The sequence below is a fragment of the Neoarius graeffei genome, chromosome 14 (genome assembly GCF_027579695.1).
Source record: "Neoarius graeffei isolate fNeoGra1 chromosome 14, fNeoGra1.pri, whole genome shotgun sequence".
NCBI lineage: Eukaryota > Metazoa > Chordata > Actinopteri > Siluriformes > Ariidae > Neoarius > Neoarius graeffei.
The window spans coordinates 22,613,105-22,632,149 of NC_083582.1; the positions used below are offsets into that span (position 1 = coordinate 22,613,105).

The following is a 19,045-nucleotide window of genomic DNA, read 5'->3' on the forward strand; positions in this document are numbered from 1 at the left end:
TCCTCATAAAGCAGTTGTAGTCCTATTTGCAAATGCAAACAAACCAAAAGTGTTTGCAAATATGTAAAAAGGACGACCACCCGTGTTGCATCCATGAGACCATCAAACCAAAATATTGAGCGCCTGACACAAATATTGTTCTGTGACGCATATCATGATGTCGGGAAAACCTAAAACTAGATTTTCCACTATTTACACGCAGGCATGAAAACGGAGTTTTCAGAAATCTCCACTTTGCCCGGAGTTTTCAAAGATATCCATTTTCAGTGACTGAAACCTCCGTTTACGTGTAAATGAGAGGTGCAACCGCATAAATAAATATGTGTCTTCATAGATATCCGGCTACGTGTAAACGGAGCATAAGAGTCCTTATATACGCAAGACTTGATTGCACTGTCATCAGGAACAGGGACTCGGCATCAATAAGTCTTAACGAGCATGAGTGCAGCGTGAACATGCAGTCTGAGGACGGACATGGCAAATTTGATATACCATTGATCATGATGAATAACTAATATGCAAATTAGCATGTGACATCACCTAGTGACTTCTAGCGACATTCTGAGCTTGCTTTGGATACTTTCCCCTGAAGAGTTGGCAACAGTCTGTCAGTACCAGTGAATAAAGCATGGTTTCACACTTTTCACAAAAGTTCAAAACAATTTCCCAACTAAAACTGTATAGATTCTTTTTTTTCCCTACAACTAAAACTGAAATATTTATGCAGTAGCTGCTGACACACACTGTATCACCTTGTTTGCAACTTTACTACGACAAACCCTGGGTTGCAGCAGGCTATGTCACGTGCAGTACATTTCTACATCCAGCTCATTTCCTGGTTTGTTATACTAATATTAAAAGTTTAGGGAAGTGGATATTACAGCAACAGTCCGTTTAGAGAAGTGCTTATCAGCAAAGCGACATGTAGATCATCTAATAGAGTTTCTTAGTTATACTTTTTTTTTTTAATTTACCACAAACCCACACACATCCTGTTCTATGTATGTGCTGCTATTGTGATTGGTTTCTTTTTAACCAAACCTGATGTATTCTGCTCCTTCCTCTTTAAAACACCAACTTTTCAACCTCAGGAGCTGAAGACCTGTATGTAGTTCATAGATATAAAAGATCTAAACGACTCGCATCATTGTTTTTGAGTGTTTAATTGAACAACTTATTTCATGGTTCTCAGAGATGGAACACTCCGAAAGTGCAATAAACAGAGTTGGTCGTGCTATGTGGACTGTTTGGGTGAGTGGTTGTCTTTGTTTGCTTGTTTGTTTGGTTTTTCCAGAAGTTTCATAGGTTTTTCAGCCAGTTAATTATGTGACCTATGTTCAGGAGGGTAAATCCTGCTTCCTGACGGCATGTGAAACTATTAACTTTACCTCAGATATGTTTAAATGAGGGTGGCACGGTGGTATAGTGGTTAGCGCTGTCATCTCACAGCAAGAAGGTCCGGGTTCGAGCCCCGTGGCCGGCGAAGGCCTTTCTGTGTGGAGTTTGCATGTTGTCCATGTGGGTTTCCTCCGGTTTCCTCCGGGTACTCCAGTTTCCTCCACAGTCCAAAGACATGCAGGTTAGGTTAACTGGTGACTAAATTGAGCATGAATGGTTGTCTGTGTCTATGTGTCAGCCCTGTGATGACTTGTCCAGGGTGTACCCCATCTTTCGCCCGTAGTCAGCTGGGATAGGCTCCAGCTTGCCTGCGACCCTGTAGAACAGGATAAAGCAGCTAGAGATAATGAGATATGTAGTTTATCTAAAGTAATGAAGCTTGTCTTGTTTGCTGACAATACAAATATCCTCTTTTCTGGTGATAATTTAATGGAACTATTGGAGGAGATCACAACAGAAATAAATAAATTAATAATATGATTCAACAGTAACAAATTATCATTAAACTTGAACAAATCCAAAGTAATATTATTTGGTAACAACAAAACAAACACAAATAAATATTCAAATAGATGGGGTTATTATAGAAAGAGTTAAGGAAATCAAATTTCTTGGAACAACTATTGATGAAAAACTCAGCTGGAAACCACATATAAAAAACATACATTCCAAAGTATCAAGAAGTATTGCAATATTAAACAAAGTCAGACAGTTTCTAGATCACAATTCACTCCGGATTCTTTACTGTTCCCTGGTTTCACCTTATTTAAGTTACTGTGCAGAGGTATGGGGCAATAATTACAAAAATACAATACATTCATTATTCATTCTCCAAAAAAGAGCAATAAGGATTATACACAAGGCTGGTTATCGGGATCATGCAAATACATTATTCTTACAGTCAGAAATACTGAAATTTGCAGATCTGGTGGACTATCAAATGGCACAAATATTATTTAAAGCAAACAATAATCAACTACCACATAATATTCAAAAACTGTTCACTGAAAGAGAAGGGAGTTATCATTTAAGGGGTTTATTTAAATTAAATTATAGGGTGCGCACAACCAAGAAAAGTTTTTGTATTTCTGTTTGTGGGGTGAAGCGGTGGAACAGTTTAAATGAGGAGCTCAAGGGATGTCCAGACATGAAGCGGTTTAAAAAGATGTACAAAAATTTGATTTTCACAAGGTACAGTTAGGTCCATAAATATTTGGACAGAAACAACATTTTTCTAATTTTGGTTCTGTACATAACCACAATGAATTTTGAACAAAACAATTCAGATGCAGTTGAAGTTCAGACTTTCAGCTTTAATTCAGTGGGTTGAACAAAATGATTGCATAAAAATGTGAGGAACTAAAGCATTTTTTAAACACAATCCCTTCATTTCAGGGGCTCAAAAGTAATTGGACAAATTAAATAATTGTAAATAAAATGTTCATTTCTATTACTTGGTTGAAAACCCTTTGTTGGCAATGATTGCCTGAAGTCTTGAACTCATGGACATCGCCAGATGCTGTGTTTCCTCCTTTTTAATGCTGTGACAGGCCTTTACTGCAGCAGTTTTCAGTTGCTGTCTGTTTGTGGACCCTTCTGTCTGAAGTTTAGTCTTTAACAAGTGAAATGCATGCTCAATTGGGTTGAGATCAGGTGGCTGACTTGGCCATTCAAGAATATTCCACTTCTTTGCTTTTAAAACTCCTGGGTTGCTTTGGCTTTATGTTTTGGGTTATTGTCCATCTGTATTATGAAATGCTGACCAATCAGTTTGGCTGCATTTGGCTGGATTTGAGCACACAGTATGTCTCTGAATACCTCAGAATTCATCTGGCTGCTTATGTCCTGTGTCACATCATCAATAAACACTAGTGACCCAGTGCCACTGGCAGCCATGCATGCCCAAGCCATCACACTGCCTCTGCCGTGTTTTACAGATGATGTGGTATGCTTTGGATCATGAGCTGTACCACGCCTTCACCGTACTTTGAGTACATGAGTGGCTTGCACCGTGCAGTGAACCCTCTGTATTTACTTTCATACAGTCTTCTCTTTATGGTAGATTTGGATATTGAGACGCCTACCTCCTGGAAAGTGTTGTTCACTTGGTTGGCTGTTGTGAAGGGGTTTCTCTTCACCATGGAAATTATTCTGCGATCATCCGCCACTGTTGTCTTCTGTGGGTGTCCAGGTCTTTTTGCATTGATGAGTTCACCAGTGCTTGCTTTCTTTCTCAGGATGTACCAAACTGTAGATTTTGCCACTCCTAATATTGTAGCAATTTCTCGGATGGGTTTTTTCTGTTTTCGCAGCTTAAGGATGGCTTGTTTCACCTGCATGGAGAGCTCCTTCCACCGCATGTTTTCTTCACAGCAAAATCTTCCAAATGCAAGCATCACACCTCAAATCAACTCCAGGCCTTTTATCTGCTTAATTGAGAATGACATAACGAAGGAATTGCCCACACCTGCCCATGAAATAGCCTTTGAGTCAATTGTCCAATTACTTTTGGTTCCTTTAAAAACAGGGTGGCACATGTTAAGGAGCCGAAACTCCTAAACCCTTCATCCAATTTTAATGTGGATACCCTCAAATGAAAGCTGAAAGTCTGGACTTTATGTCCATGTCCATTATATAACTATAACCTGAATATGTTTCAGTAAACAGGTAAAAAAACTAAATTTGTGTCAGTGTCCAAATATATATGGACCTAACTGTGTGTGTGTATATATATATATATATATATATATATATATATATATATATATATATATATATATGTGTGTGTGTGTGTGTGTGTGTGTGTGTGAGGAAGCTAGATAATCAATTTATATTGACTAAAGAAGAGGGGTGGGATTAAATAAGTTTTTACTTCAGCCCACTCCTTTTCGGACATGTAAACTCAAAACTGCTTAGTGTGTCCTTGTTTGTATTTTTGTTTTGTTTTCTTTTGTTTTGATTTTGATATTATATTATTATTACCTATATTATTTATGGTTTATTTTCTAATTTAGTGGCTTTTTACATATTCTTGTGCAAATGCTGTTTTGCTTTTCTTGTTTTCTGCTTATTTATTCATTGTTTGTTTACATGTTCGAAATAAACTATCATCATCATCAACATAAAGTTAAAGACAAGCAGGCGATAAATGCAGACTGTTAGGACTAGGACTGTTTTGGCCTCTAGAGGCCGCTGTTATTTCCTTTTCATGTCGTGTTTATTTTGGCCTCTAGAGGCCGCCACTGTTCCTGTGTTTTTGTGTTTGTGTTAATTGCCTAATTATCTTCACCTGTGTCCTTAATTAGTTTGTCTATTTATACCCCTGAGTTCAGTCCTCTTGTCACGGAGTCTTTGTGCTGTTATGTTTATCTCCAGTTTCCTTTGTACTGTGTTTTTTGATCTTCTTAGCTTTTGTATTTTTGCACTTTGCTTTTCTTTTGGATTATACTCTTTGGTTTTTTTTTGTCTTTTGTTTTGCCCTGTATATAGTGTATATAGTTTAAATAAACCTTTTGATTCTTTTTCTACTTCCGCCTCACGCCTCTGCATTTGAGTCATCCCCCTGGTGGCCTAGTGGGGGTTTGCTGGATTATCACACCAACGAACCAGGTTCGAATCCCAGCAAAACCCTAACAGAAAGACTCCGTCATGACCGACTCAGCAGAGGCTGCTTCAACTGTCTACCCGGCCAACCTTCAGGGAATTATGGCAGCTTTGACACGCTTCGGAGCGACCATGGACGCTCATGGACGTACGCTCACCAGCCAACGTGAGGCCCTCGCTCGCCACGAGGAACTGCTTCAGCAAATTGGGAAAACCCTGGCACAGCTGACATCTCTGCCTGCATCTCCTGCTCCTGATCCAGTTCCTGCTCCTGATCCAGCTCCCACTCCTGCTCCAGTGCCTCCTGCAATGCTGCCTTCTTCACCTCGCGAACCCAGCCTTCCTGCACCACAGAGGTATGACGGCAAGCACAGTGAGTGCCGAGAGTTCCTTACCCAGTGTCAACTCACCTTTGAGCTTCAGCCTACCACCTACACTACGGATCGCCGCAAGATTGCCTTTGTGATCACCTTATTAGCTGGTAAGGCGCGAGCCTGGGCTACTGCTATCTGGCAAAGACAGGGACCTGAGTGCTTTGATTTCCAGCTGTTTTCTGAAGAGATGCTTCGGGTCTTCGATCAGGCAGACATCAGTACCGACGCAGCCCGAAAGCTCATGTCCATCCGGCAAGGAGGAAGCGTCGCAGATTACGCCATCTCGTTCCGAACACTCGCAGCAGTAAGTGGATGGAACGAGACTGCCCTGGTGTCAGCCTTCCACCATGGTCTGTCTGACCCCATCAAGGACGGTCTGGCCTCTATTGGATGCCCAAGTGACCTCGAAACCCTCATCTCACATGCTATTCGTCTGGACAACAGGATGAGAGAACGCCACCAAGCCTTGAGCCCCCCCAGCCTCCCTACCTCTACCTGGAGACCGTCTACCTCCTTCAGTGACTGTCCAGAACCCATGCAAGTGGGTCGTACTCGCCTCTCCGCATCTGAGAGGGAGCGCAGAAGGAGGGACAAGTGCTGCATCTACTGTGGCAAGCCTGGTCACTTCCGAGCATCATGTCCCGAACTCTTGGGAAAAGGACCGCCCCGTCCAGCCGAGGGAGGGTTGTGACGGGGCCTACCCTCTCTCCCGGACTCCCTGGCCAAGGAATCTACATCCCGGTCTCCATCTCCTGGGGTGAGTCTGTCCACTCTTGTCAAGCTTTGATAGACTCAGGGGCGGCTGGGAACTTTATGGATATTCACTTCGCCCAAAGCATCAATATTCCGACTGCACCTCTTGAAGTCCCACTGTCTGTGTCTGCCCTCGATGGCCAAGCGTTAGGTGATGGAAGAGTCACCCAAGTTACTTCTCCAGTTTTCCTCCAGTCTCAAGGTCACAAGGAAGAAATATCCCTGCACCTGATTCCTTCACCTGAGTTCCCAGTTATTCTAGGCCTTCCTTGGCTTACTCGCCACAACCCTCGCATAGACTGGGTAACAAGCCAGGTTGTGGAATGGGGCCCTGCATGCCATGCCTCTTGTCTGCTCTCTAGCTCTCCTGTGTCTCCTGCCGAGCCCCCTGATCTCACCGAGTTATCTCAAGTTCCCACAGAGTACTGGGATCTCAAGGAGGTATTCAGCAAGAGCAGGGCTGCCGTTCTTCCTCCGCACCGGGCCTACGACTGTGCCATCGACTTGCTCCCTGGGACTACCCCTCCTCGTGGCAGACTGTTTTCACTCTCTCAGCCAGAACGCAAGGCCATGGAGGAATACCTCAAAGATGCCCTGGTCTCTGGGTTTATTCGACCCTCCACTTCACCTGCTGGAGCCGGCTTCTTCTTTGTCGGCAAGAAGGATGGGGGGCTCCGACCATGTATTGATTACAGGGGCCTGAATAAGATCACTGTGCGCAACCGATATCCCCTTCCGCTGATGTCCACAGCTTTCGACCTGCTCCAAGGCGCCACCGTCTTCACCAAGTTGGACCTACGGAACGCATACCACCTCATCCGTATCCGACAGGGAGACGAGTGGAAGACTGCCTTTAACACCCCGTCTGGGCACTACGAATACCAGGTGATGCCCTTCGGACTCACCAACGCACCAGCTGTTTTTCAGGCCCTAATCAACGACGTCTTAAGGGACATGATTAACCTATACGTTTTTGTCTACCTCGACGACATCCTTATCTTTTCCAAGACCGTGCAGGAGCACCGCCACCATGTCCGCCAGGTTCTCCAGAGGCTGCTACAGAACAATCTGTTCGCCAAGGCCCAGAAATGCGAATTTCATGTTCCCGAGGTCTCCTTTCTGGGATTTATTGTACGGACAGGCCAACTCCAAATGGACCCTGCCAAGACCCTGGCCGTCCGGGATTGGCCTACTCCCAAGTCCGTTAAGGAGGTTCAGCGGTTCTTAGGATTCGCTAACTTCTACCGCAAGTTCATCAGGAACTTCAGTTCTGTGGCAGCACCCATGTCTGACCTCACCAAAGGGACAGGTGGATCTTATGGCTGGTCTCCTCAGGCAGAAAAGGCGTTCAAAGACCTCAAGGACCGCTTCTGCACGGCACCCATTCTGGTTCTCCCGGACACCTCCCAACCATTCATCGTGGAGGTGGACGCCTCGGACAGTGGTGTCGGCGCGGTGCTCTCTCAACGTTCGGAAGGAAAGCTGCACCCCTGCGCTTACTTCTCCCACCGCCTGAGTCCTGCTGAGTCCCGGTACTATGTGGGGGATCGAGAACTGCTAGCGGTCAAACTGGCCCTTGAGGAGTGGAGGCACTGGCTGGAGGGAGCACAACATCCATTCCTGGTTTGGACTGACCACAAGAACCTGGAGTACCTCCAGCAAGCCAAGAGACTGAACCCTCGACAGGCTAGGTGGGCCCTGTTTTTCAGTCGGTTTGACTTCACCCTCTCATACCGCCCCGGCTCCAAGAACACCAAACCTGACGCACTGTCCAGACTGTTCTCTGCCACTAACAGGGAGAATGAAGTCGGGCCTATTATCCCTGTGTCCCGGATTGTGGCCCCTGTCCGCTGGGGTATTGAGGAGGCTGTCCGACGAGCCCAACGCCAGGACCCCGGTCCTGGGACGGGGCCACCAGGCCTCTTGTACGTCCCACATCAAGCCCGGGCCAAGGTTCTCCAGTGGGGTCACTCTTCCCCTCTCACCGCCCACCCGGGAGCTCGGAGGACCCTGGACTTCCTGAAAAGACGCTTCTGGTGGCCTAACATGGAGAAGGAAGTAAGGTCATTTGTCCTGTCCTGTGAGGTTTGCACCAGAACCAAGAACCCACGACAGCGTCCCCAGGGTCTCCTGCATCCTCTGACCATTCCCCGGCGTCCCTGGTCCCACGTGGCAGTCGACTTTATCACGGGTCTCCCTGAGTCACAAGGTAACACGGTCATTTTGGTCTTAGTTGACAGATTCTCCAAGGCCTGCCGCTTCATACCACTGTGCAAACTCCCCTCTGCTCTTGAAACTGCGAAACTTTTGTTTAATCATGTCTTCCGAGTCTTTGGTCTTCCACAGGACATCGTCTCAGACCGAGGGCCCCAGTTCTCCTCCCGAGTGTGGCACGGGTTCTGCAAGGTCATCGGAGCCACTGCCAGCCTCTCCTCTGGGTTTCACCCACAGTCCAATGGTCAGACGGAGAGGCTCAACCAGGACCTGGAAACCACCCTGCGAGGCCTGGCTATGGATAACCCGACATCGTGGAGCACCTGGCTGCCATGGGCGGAGTACGCCCACAACACCCTGCAGTCATCGGCCACCAAGCTGTCGCCATTCCAGTGCCAATTCGGGTTCCAGCCACCTCTGTTCCCGGACCAGGAGGAGGACGCGGGGGTGCCCTCGGTCAACCAATATGTGAGACGGTGTCGCAAGACCTGGAGCAAGGTCAGGAAGACCCTCATACAGACCTCCAGAACCAACCAGACTCAGGCCAACCGCCATAGAAGACCTGCACACGCTTTCCGCCCTGGGCAGCGTGTTTGGCTGTCCACTAAGGACCTTCCACTGCGGGTGGAGAACCGCAAGCTTGCTCCTCGCTACATTGGCCCCTTCAAGGTGGTGCGCAGGGTGAACCCTGTCTCCTACCGGCTCCAGTTGCCCCGGACTCTGAGGATCAACCCCACTTTCCATGTTTCCCTGTTACGGCCCGTACTGACGTCTACGTATGCCCCTGCCCCTAGGAACCCCCCACCCCCCCGCATCTTCCAGGGGCAGACTGTGTTCACTGTGAATCGCCTGCTTGACTCCCGCCGGGTCCGCGGCGGGTTGCAATATCTGGTGGACTGGGAGGGCTATGGTCCTGAGGAGCGCTGCTGGGTTCCTGCTCGGGATGTCCTTGATAAAGAACTATGTCGGGACTTCCATTCGGCCCATCCGGATCGCCCTGGGAACGTCAGGAGACGCTCCTAGAGGGGGGGGTCCTGTTAGGACTAGGACTGTTTTGGCCTCTAGAGGCCGCTGTTATTTCCTTTTCATGTCGTGTTTATTTTGGCCTCTAGAGGCCGCCACTGTTCCTGTGTTTTTGTGTTTGTGTTAATTGCCTAATTATCTTCACCTGTGTCCTTAATTAGTTTGTCTATTTATACCCCTGAGTTCAGTCCTCTTGTCACGGAGTCTTTGTGCTGTTATGTTTATCTCCAGTTTCCTTTGTACTGTGTTTTTTGATCTTCTTAGCTTTTGTATTTTTGCACTTTGCTTTTCTTTTGGATTATACTCTTTGGTTTTTTTTTGTCTTTTGTTTTGCCCTGTATATAGTGTATATAGTTTAAATAAACCTTTTGATTCTTTTTCTACTTCCGCCTCACGCCTCTGCATTTGAGTCATCCCCCTGGTGGCCTAGTGGGGGTTTGCTGGATTATCACACCAACGAACCAGGTTCGAATCCCAGCAAAACCCTAACACAGACGAAATGCAGACGTAAAAAAACAAGCAAAATGGTTGAGTGTTGCGGATTTTCTCGTTCTCTCGCGCGTATCATTAATAGCGCCATCTGTATGCTTTATCGGTAACTGCTAAGACATTGGGTGGCTCAGTGTGACTCCGTGGTGTACCGAATTCCGCTTGATTCATATGCGCGCTTGATCTGATTGCGCATGCATCCGGCATTCACTCCAATCCCCCCGTTACGCCGATCGGTGTACCGACCGGGGAATTGGCATATACCGTGGGGTACACACTTGAGTCCACCCATACAATGTCAGACATGCGAAAAGCGGAAAGTCAACTATTAATTTTCGTCAACATAAACATCAAGTTATATATTTTTTAACTAATCATGTGTAGTAAGGGCAGGCAGGAGATTTTTATGTTGTCAGCGGGAGGTCGGGAGGATTTTCTAAATGTTCCCTAAAGCGGGAGATCTCCCGCCCACAGCGGGAGAGTTGGAGCCTCTGCTATATGGCCCCAACTCTCCCGCATGTAAGTGGACACCTGACCATCACACCCATATGCATTCCATCCAAAAATGTTGGAAATGCACAATTGTATACAATGCTGTAGGATTGCATTTTCCCTTCACTGGAATGTTCCATCATGACAATCCTCTTGTGCACAAAGCGATCTCCATGAAGACATGATATGTTAAGGTTGGAGAGGAAGAACTTGACTGTCCTACACAGAGTTCTGACCTCAATCTCACTGAACACCTTTGGGATGAACTGGAACATTGACTGCACCCCAGACCTCCTCACTCAACATCAGTGCCTGAGCTCACTCATGGTCTTGTAATTGAATGAACACAAATCCCCACAGCCACACCCCAAAATCTAGTGGAAAGCCTTAGCAGAAGAATGAAGATTATTATAACAGCAAAAAGGGACTAAATCTGTAATCAAACATTCAAAAAAAACACAAATGCATGTGATATTCGGGTGTCCACAATTTCTTGGCCATATAGTGTATATGAACAAGTAAGACAGGGCAAAGAGAAATGAGTGATTATGTGCAAAAATATACTGTAATGTAATAAGGTGCAAAAATCCAGGGTGCAGAATGACTGCATCAGAATATTTGAATAAGTGCACAACTATCTCAACACCAACCATGATAATGCACTTATTGAAAGTGAGTGAGTGACTTAAATACCTCTAAAAAGTTTGTTGTAGGCTAGCTATGTGATTATGTAATATGTAATATTATGTAAATGTTGATTATGTAATCAACATTTTGCTTAGTTTCATGTAAAAGGTCTTTGTTGGAATATTTCTGGATTGCTGAAAATAATATGAACCAATACGTGGTCAACACTCCACTCAAGATTTCCATTTGTATAAAGACCTACACTTGGATACTGCATAATGATTTCATAATATCACTATCCAGTATCACCCAGAAGAAGATAGGGTCCGTTTTGAGTCTGGCTCCTCTCAAGGTTCTTCCTCATGTTGTGCCATAAAGATTTTCCATGGCACTGTTACCTCTGGCTTGCTCACTGGGGATCAATATCTGGATTTCTGCAAAGAAAATTGAGAGAAAATCATGGTGTTGACATGATGGACAACATACACAGTGTACAGCAAGAAAATCAAAGAACAACTTTTTACATATGTAGGCTGTTTTGGAGGTGATGAAGCATGTTTAGATGCTAAAAGGATCAGAAGCAGGGAAGAAATATACAACCCCAATTCCGAAAAAGTTGGGACACTGTGTAAAACATAAAAATAAAAAAAAACCAGAATGTGAAGACTTGCAAATCATGGAAACTCTATATTTAATTGAAAATAGTACAAAGACAACATATCAAATGTTGAAACTGAGAAATTCTATTGTTTTTTGAAAAATATATTTGATGTCAGCAACACATTTCAAAAAAGTTGGGACGGGGCAACAAAAGACTGAAAAAGTTGTGTAATGCTAAAAAAAAAACTTATTTGGTTAACTGGCAACAGGTCAGTAACATAATTGGGTATAAAAAGAGCATCCCAGAGAGGCGGAGTCTCTCAGAGGTCAAGATGGGGAGGGGTTCACCGCTCTGTAAAAGACTGTGTGGGCAAACAGTCCAACAATTTAAGAATAACATTCCTCAATGTAAAACTGGAAAAAATTGGGGGATCATATCATCTATGGTACATAATATCATTAAAAGATTCAGAGAATCTGGAGAAATGGCGGCATGGTGGTGTAGTGGTTAGCATTGTCACCTCACAGCAAGAAGGTTCTGGGCTGAAGCCCAGCGGCTGAAGGGGGCCTTTCTGTGTGGAGTTTGCATGTTCTCTCCGTGTCTGTGTAGGTTTCCTCCGGGTGCTACAGTTTCCCCCACAGTTCAAAAACATGTGGTTAGGTTACCATGGGTGGCCTTACGCTGAGGTGCCCTTGAGTGAGGCACCTAACCCCCAACTGTTCCCCGGGCACTGTTAGCATGGCTGCTCACTGTTCTGGGTATGTGCGTGTGCTCATTGCTCACATGTGTGTGCATGTGTGTATTCACTGCTTCAGATGGGTTAAATGCAGAGAGGAATTTCACAAGTGTACATGTGATGAATAAAGTTCTTTTTAAAAATCTCAGTATGCAAGGGACAAGGCTGAAAACTGACATTGGATGCCTATGATCTTTAGGCCCTCAGGCGACACTGCATTAAAAGTAGGCATGTGTCTGTAGCAGAAATCACTGTATGGACTCTGGAACACTTCAGAAAACCATCATCTGTGAAAACAGTTCATTACTGCATACACAAATGCAATTTAAAACCAGATATAAACAATATCCAAAAACACCGCCACCTTCTCTGGGCCCGAGCTCTTTTATGATGGACTGAGGTGAAGTGGAAAACTGTCCCAAGGTCTGACGAATCAAAAGTAGAAATTCTTTTTAGAAATCATGGACACTACATACTCCAGGCTAAAGAGGAGAGGGACCATCCGGCTTGTTTATCAGCGCACAGTTCAAAAGCCAGCATCTGTGATGGTATGAGGGTGCATTAGTGCACATTACATGGGTAGCTTACATATCTGGGCAGGTATCATTAATGCTGAAAGATATAGTACACATGTTTCAGAGCAATATGCTGCCATCTAGACAAAATCTTTTTCAGGGAAGGCTTTCCTTCTTTCAGCAAGACAATGCCAAACTGCTTTCTGCACATATTAAAACTTCCTAGCTCCGTAGTAAAAGAGTCCGGGTGCTAAATTGGCCTGCCTGCAATCCAGACCTGTCTCCCATTTAAAACATGTGGTGCATTACGAAGCTCAAAATATGACAAAGAAGACCCCGAACTGTTGAGCAACTGACATTGTATATCAGGCAAGAATGGGACAACATTTCTCTTTCAAAACTACAGCAACTGGTCTCCTTAGTTTACAAACATTTACAGAGTGTTGTTAAAAGTAGAGGTGATGCAGCACAGTGGTAAACATGCCCCTGTTCCAACTTTTTTGAAACGTGTTGCTGACATCAAATTCAAAATGATCATGTGTTTTTCAAAAAACAATAAAATTGTTCAGTTTCAACATTTGATATGCTCTGTTTGTACTATTTTCAATGAAATATAGTGTTTCCATGATTTGCAAATGATCACATTCTGTTTTTATTTACAGTTTACACAGTGTTCCATCTTTTTTGGAATTGGGGTTGTCGAAGGAAACATAGATATGTTTAGGCATGTACAGGTGTGCAATACCCAGGTTTGTAGTCCAGCAACACCAGCCTACTCAGCACGTATCCTTGCACAGTTAATTCAGTTCCTCATATTCATATTTATAACAAGTTTTAAAAATTGTTGATAAAATGGTAGCATGTGTCAGGATGTTTTCACACTTGCTTCCTTTCAGCCCTCAAACTAAAACCGCAAGTGATTAGTCAGCCTTTTTTGCACATACAGTTAGGTCCATAAATATTTGGACAGAGACAACATTTTTCTAGTTTTGGTTCTGTACATTACCACAATGAATTTTGAACAAAACAATTCAGCTGCAGTTGAAGTTCAGACTTTCAGCTTTAATTCAGTGGGTTGAACAAAATGAGTGCATAAAAATGTGAGGAACTAAAGCATTTTTTAAACACAATCCCTTCATTTCAGGGGCTCAAAAGTAATTGGACACATTAAATAATTGTAAATAAAATGTTCATTTCTAATACTTGGTTGAAAACCCTTTGTTGGCAATGACTGCCTGAAGTCTTGAACTCATGGACATCACCAGATGCTGTTTCCTCCTTTTTAATGCTCTGCCAGGCCTTTACTGCAGCAGTTTTCAGTTGCTGTTTGTTTGTGGGCCTTTCTCTCTGAAGTTTAGTCTTTAACAAGTGAAATGTATGCTCAATTGGGTTGAGATCAGGTGGCTGACTTGGCCATTCAAGAATATTCCACTTCTTTGCTTTTATAAACTCCTGAGTTGCTTTGGCTTTATGTTTTGGGTCATTGTCCATCTGTATTATGAAACGCCGACCAATCAGTTTGGCTGCATTTGAGCACACAGTATGTCTCTGAATACCTCAGAATTCATCCGGCTGCTTCTGTCCTGTGTCACATCATCAATAAACACTAGTGATCCAGTGCCGCTAGCAGCCATGCATGCCCAAGCCATCACACTGCCTCTGCCATGTTTTACAGATGATGTGGTATGCTTTGGATCATGAGCTGTACCATGCCTTCACCATACTTTTTTCTTTCCATCATTCTGATAGAGGTTGATCTTGATTTCATCTGTCCAAAGAATGTTCTTCCAGAACTGTGCTGGCTTTTTTAGATGTTTTTTAGCAAAGTCCAATCTAGCCTTTTGATTCTTGAGGCTTATGAGTGGCTTGCACCGTGCAGTGAACCCTCTGTATTTACTTTCATACAGTCTTCTCTTTATGGTAGATTTGGTTATTGCGACACCTACCTCCTGGAGAGTGTTGTTCACTTGGTTGCCTGTTGTGAAGGGGTTTCTCTTCACTATGGAAATTATTCTGCGATCATCCGCCATTGTTGTCTTCTGTGGGCGTCCAGGTCTTTTTGCATTGATGAGTTCACCAGTGCTTGCTTTCTTTCTCAGGATGTACCAAACTGTAGATTTTGCCACTCCTAATATTGTAGCAATTTCTCGGATGGGTTTTTTCTGTTTTCGCAGCTTAAGGATGGCTTGTTTCACCTGCATGGGGAGCTCCTTTGACCGCATGTTTTCTTCACAGCAAAATCTTCCAAATGCAAGCATCACACCTCAAATCAACTCCAGGCCTTTTATCTGCTTAATTGAGAATGACATAACGAAGGAATTGCCCACACCTGCCCATGAAATAGCCTTTGAGTCAATTGTCCAATTACTTTTGGTTCCTTTAAAAACAGGGTGGCACATGTTAAGGAGCTGAAACTCCTAAACCCTTCATCCAATTTTAATGTGGATACCCTCAAATGAAAGCTGAAAGTCTGGACTTTATGTCCATGTCCATTATATAACTATAACCTGAATATGTTTCAGTAAACAGGTAAAAAAACTAAATTTGTGTCAGTGTCCAAATATATATGGACCTAACTGTATATGAACACTCCAAACAAATTCAGACCCCTCTGAAACGCTTTAAGCCCATGTTGTGGTTTGCTGAACCTTTGCATTGTGATCACAAAGCACTCCACGTTCTCTTTGCCTTTTGCCCTTGCATATTAGCCCTCTAGGCTTGCCATTGTCAGATGAAATGCGCCAACTGAAAGCTACCAGTAAAGATCTGAGAGCTCCAGAGAAAGTATAGTGTGGACAGAAAGAGGACTGAGGCTCCATCAGGGCTGAAGTGAACCAGAAAGAGAACTTAATCATCTTTCAAATGAAGTCCCTTTTCTGTTGGTCCACTTTAAGAGGGCTGAGTTTGGTTTGTTTAGTAAGGACTGTATGTGAAAACATCTTCAGTTACAAAGTCATTTCCGCACTCTTCAGGTCAACACCTAACCTATCATTTTGCAGTATTTCTTTGAATACAGAGGTGAACAAAGTACCCAATTTCATTACTTAAGTCAAAGTACAGATCCCACTGGTCAAATGTTACTCCAATACAAGTGAAAGTTGTCCAGTCAAATTTTTACTTAAGTTAAAGTACTGAAGTACTTGCTTTTAAAAATACTTAAGTATTAAAAGTAAATTTTTTGTCAACACATTGTTGTATTATTGACACAACGCTTATAATACCTCATGCCTCTGAAGCAACCTACTGGATTATTTTGTGAATTTACAAAATTAATGCATGCTGTGCATCATGGTGGTTTAATGTTAAGTTAGCTAGCCAGTGAAGCTCCACCTGACATGCTAGCAAACTCTTTTCACACTCAAAATCATATTGGGTATCTAATGTTACTAGAAAAGAAAGATTTCTACATTGTTTATTTGGCAAGATTATGCTAAAACATATTTCTGAAATGACATCAGATAAGTTAACGTTATTCATGTTAGTGTAACTCTGTTTTTACATGCTAACTAACAGTGTCCAAGTTAAAGGAGATACGCAGAACTTTTATTTTTAAATACATTTCTGAGTGGATAGTATCTCCATCCATGACTCTTGTATGCTGCATAAATGGGAATAAAAAATATATATTTTTGAGAGTTAAAATCGACTGCAAAGTTGGCATTTGAGCTGCCCGGCTGAGCCAGCCAGCCCTGAGTGTGTGACGTCACAGCAGGAACCGGTTTTAAGGCTGAGGCCTTTGACAGCTATAGACCAAAACCAGACTCACCAGGCAAGAGTGGTTGCAATGACCACGTTGTTCGGATTTACTGGAGATTCTTTGGATTCCTCAGATGCATCTGACTGTGATAGTCCTGAAATTGGAGTGTGTGTACATGCTACTGCTATACACGTAGAACCGTATCAGTTCGAACCATCGGAAAGTGAATCCGATAGTAACACATCGGTCACGGAGGCCCCCACCATATGAAATAAAGCCAGAGAACAAAGCCATCTAGAGAATTGGATGGAATTGAACTGACAGTCTCATGTGACTCTCATTAAAACAGGATAGGCGTTATACCCGTAACTTATGGAACATGCATGTACTTGCATGCATTTTCACTGATAAGATGTAAAAGGCTAATTAAATAATCAGATGAACTGAGAAAATCACATTCTGAAGCAAATTAAATCAACTTATACAGGTAACTGTCACGCTCCCGGGCTCACCTAACACTCTGGACTCCACTTCCCACAATCCCACTCACACACCTGACACTCCCATGTGCACTCCATCAGCCAACCCTGCGCCACTTCCTAGGAGTGGCTCCCCTGAGTTCTAATTGTCATCACCTGTAACTTTTTGTTTATGTCTGTATTTACAGTGGTACTTGAAAGTTTGTGAACCCTTTAGAATTTTCTATATTTCTGCATAAATATGACCTAAAACATCATCAGATTTTCACACAAGTCCTGAAAGTAGATAAAGAGAACCCAGTTAAACAAATGAGACAAAAATATGATATTTGGTCATTTATTTATTGAGGAAAATGATCCAATATTACATATCTGTGAGTAGCAAAAGGATGTGAACCTCTATGATTATCAGTTAATTTGAAGGTGAAATGAGAGTCAGGTGTTTTCAATCAATGGGATGACAATCAGGTGTGAGTGGGCACCCTGTTTTATTTAAAGAACAGGGATCTATCAAAGTCTGATCTTCACAGCACATGTTTGTGGAAGTGTATCATGGTACGAACAAAGGAGATTTCTGAGGACCTCATAAAAAGCATTGTTGATGCTCATCAGGTTGGAAAAGGTTACAAAACCATCTCTAAAGAGTTTGGACTCCACCAATCCACAGTCAGACAGATTGTGTACAAATGGAGGAAATTCAAGACCATTACCACCCTCCCCAGGAGTGGTTGACCAACAAAGATCACTCCAAGAGCAAGGCGTGTAATAGTCGGCGAGGTCACAAAGGACCCCAGGGTAACTTCTAAGCAACTGAAGGCCTCTCTCACATTGGCTAATATTAATGTTCATGAGTCCACCATCAGGAGAACACTGAACAACAATGGTGTGCATGGCAGGGTTGCAAGGAGAAAGCTACTACTCTCCAAAAAGAGCAATGCTGCTTGTCTGCAGTTTGCTAAAGATCATGTGGAGAAGCCAGAAGGCTATTGGAAAATTTTTTTGTGGATGGATGAGACCAAAATAGAACTTTTTGGTTTAAATGAGAAGCATTATGTTTGGAGAAAGGAAAACACTGCATTCCAGCATAAGAACCTTATCCCATCTGTGAAACATGGTGGTGGTAGTATTATGGTTTGGGCCTATTTTGCTGCATCTGGGCCAAGATAGCTTGCCATCATTGATGGAACAATGAATTCTGAATTATACCAGCGAAATTTAAAGGAAAATGTCAGTACATCTGTCCATGAACTGAATCCCAAGAGAAGATGCAGCAAGACAACGACCCTAAGCACACAAGTCATTCTACCAAAGAATGGTTAAAGAAGAATAAAGTTAATGTTTTGGAATGGCCAAGTCAAAGTCCTGACCTTAATCCAATCGAAATATTGTGGAAGGACCTGAAGCGAGCAGTTCATGTGAGGAAACCCACCAACATCCCAGAGTTGCAGGTGTTCTGTATGGAGGAATGGGCTAAAATTCCTCCAAGCCGGTGTGCATGACTGATCAAGAGTTACCGGAAACGTTTAGTTGCAGTTATTGCTGCACAAGGGGGTCACACCAGATACTGAAAGCAAAGGTTCACATACTTTTGCTACTCACAGATATGTAATATTGGATAATTTTCCTCAATAAATAAATGACCAAGTATAAAGATCGTCTCTCACATAAACACACGCATGTCCTCCTTTTTTTTCTTCCCGGCCTCTGATGTACGGTCCGCTCTGTAGATGCTGTGCCCCTGTAGTTCCACAGCTGCATCTAGGATGTTTCTGTGTAGCCATGTCTCGGAAATTGTTATACAGCTGTTATACAGCTGTTGTAACCTATCGGTTATTCACAAATCGGAGTCTCAAGTCATCCATTTTGTTGACAAGAGAGCGAGCGTTGATGAGGAGTAAGCTGGGAATGGCCGGTCGGTGTGGAGCGCGGCACAGCCTCGCTCAGCAGCCTGCCCTGTTGCCTCGCTTTCTCTGTCTGTGTCTCTGTGGTCTGGGTCCCACTGTCGCTCGGATTAATTCCAGGCATTTCCGTGAAATGAATAATC

General features: G+C 43.6%; 1 protein-coding gene across 1 annotated transcript in view; it reads left to right on the forward strand.

Moving 5' to 3' along the window:
* The first annotated feature begins 898 nt into the window (after positions 1 to 898).
* Positions 899 to 19,045, forward strand: part of si:ch211-136m16.8 (trichohyalin) — a 54,490-nt gene continuing 36,343 nt past the window's right edge. The window contains exons 1-2 of the mRNA XM_060939422.1: positions 899 to 1,104; positions 1,193 to 1,251. Coding sequence (XP_060795405.1) covers positions 1,195 to 1,251 — 57 coding nt within the window. The 5' untranslated portion in view covers positions 899 to 1,104; positions 1,193 to 1,194. The remainder of the gene's footprint in view (positions 1,105 to 1,192; positions 1,252 to 19,045) is intronic.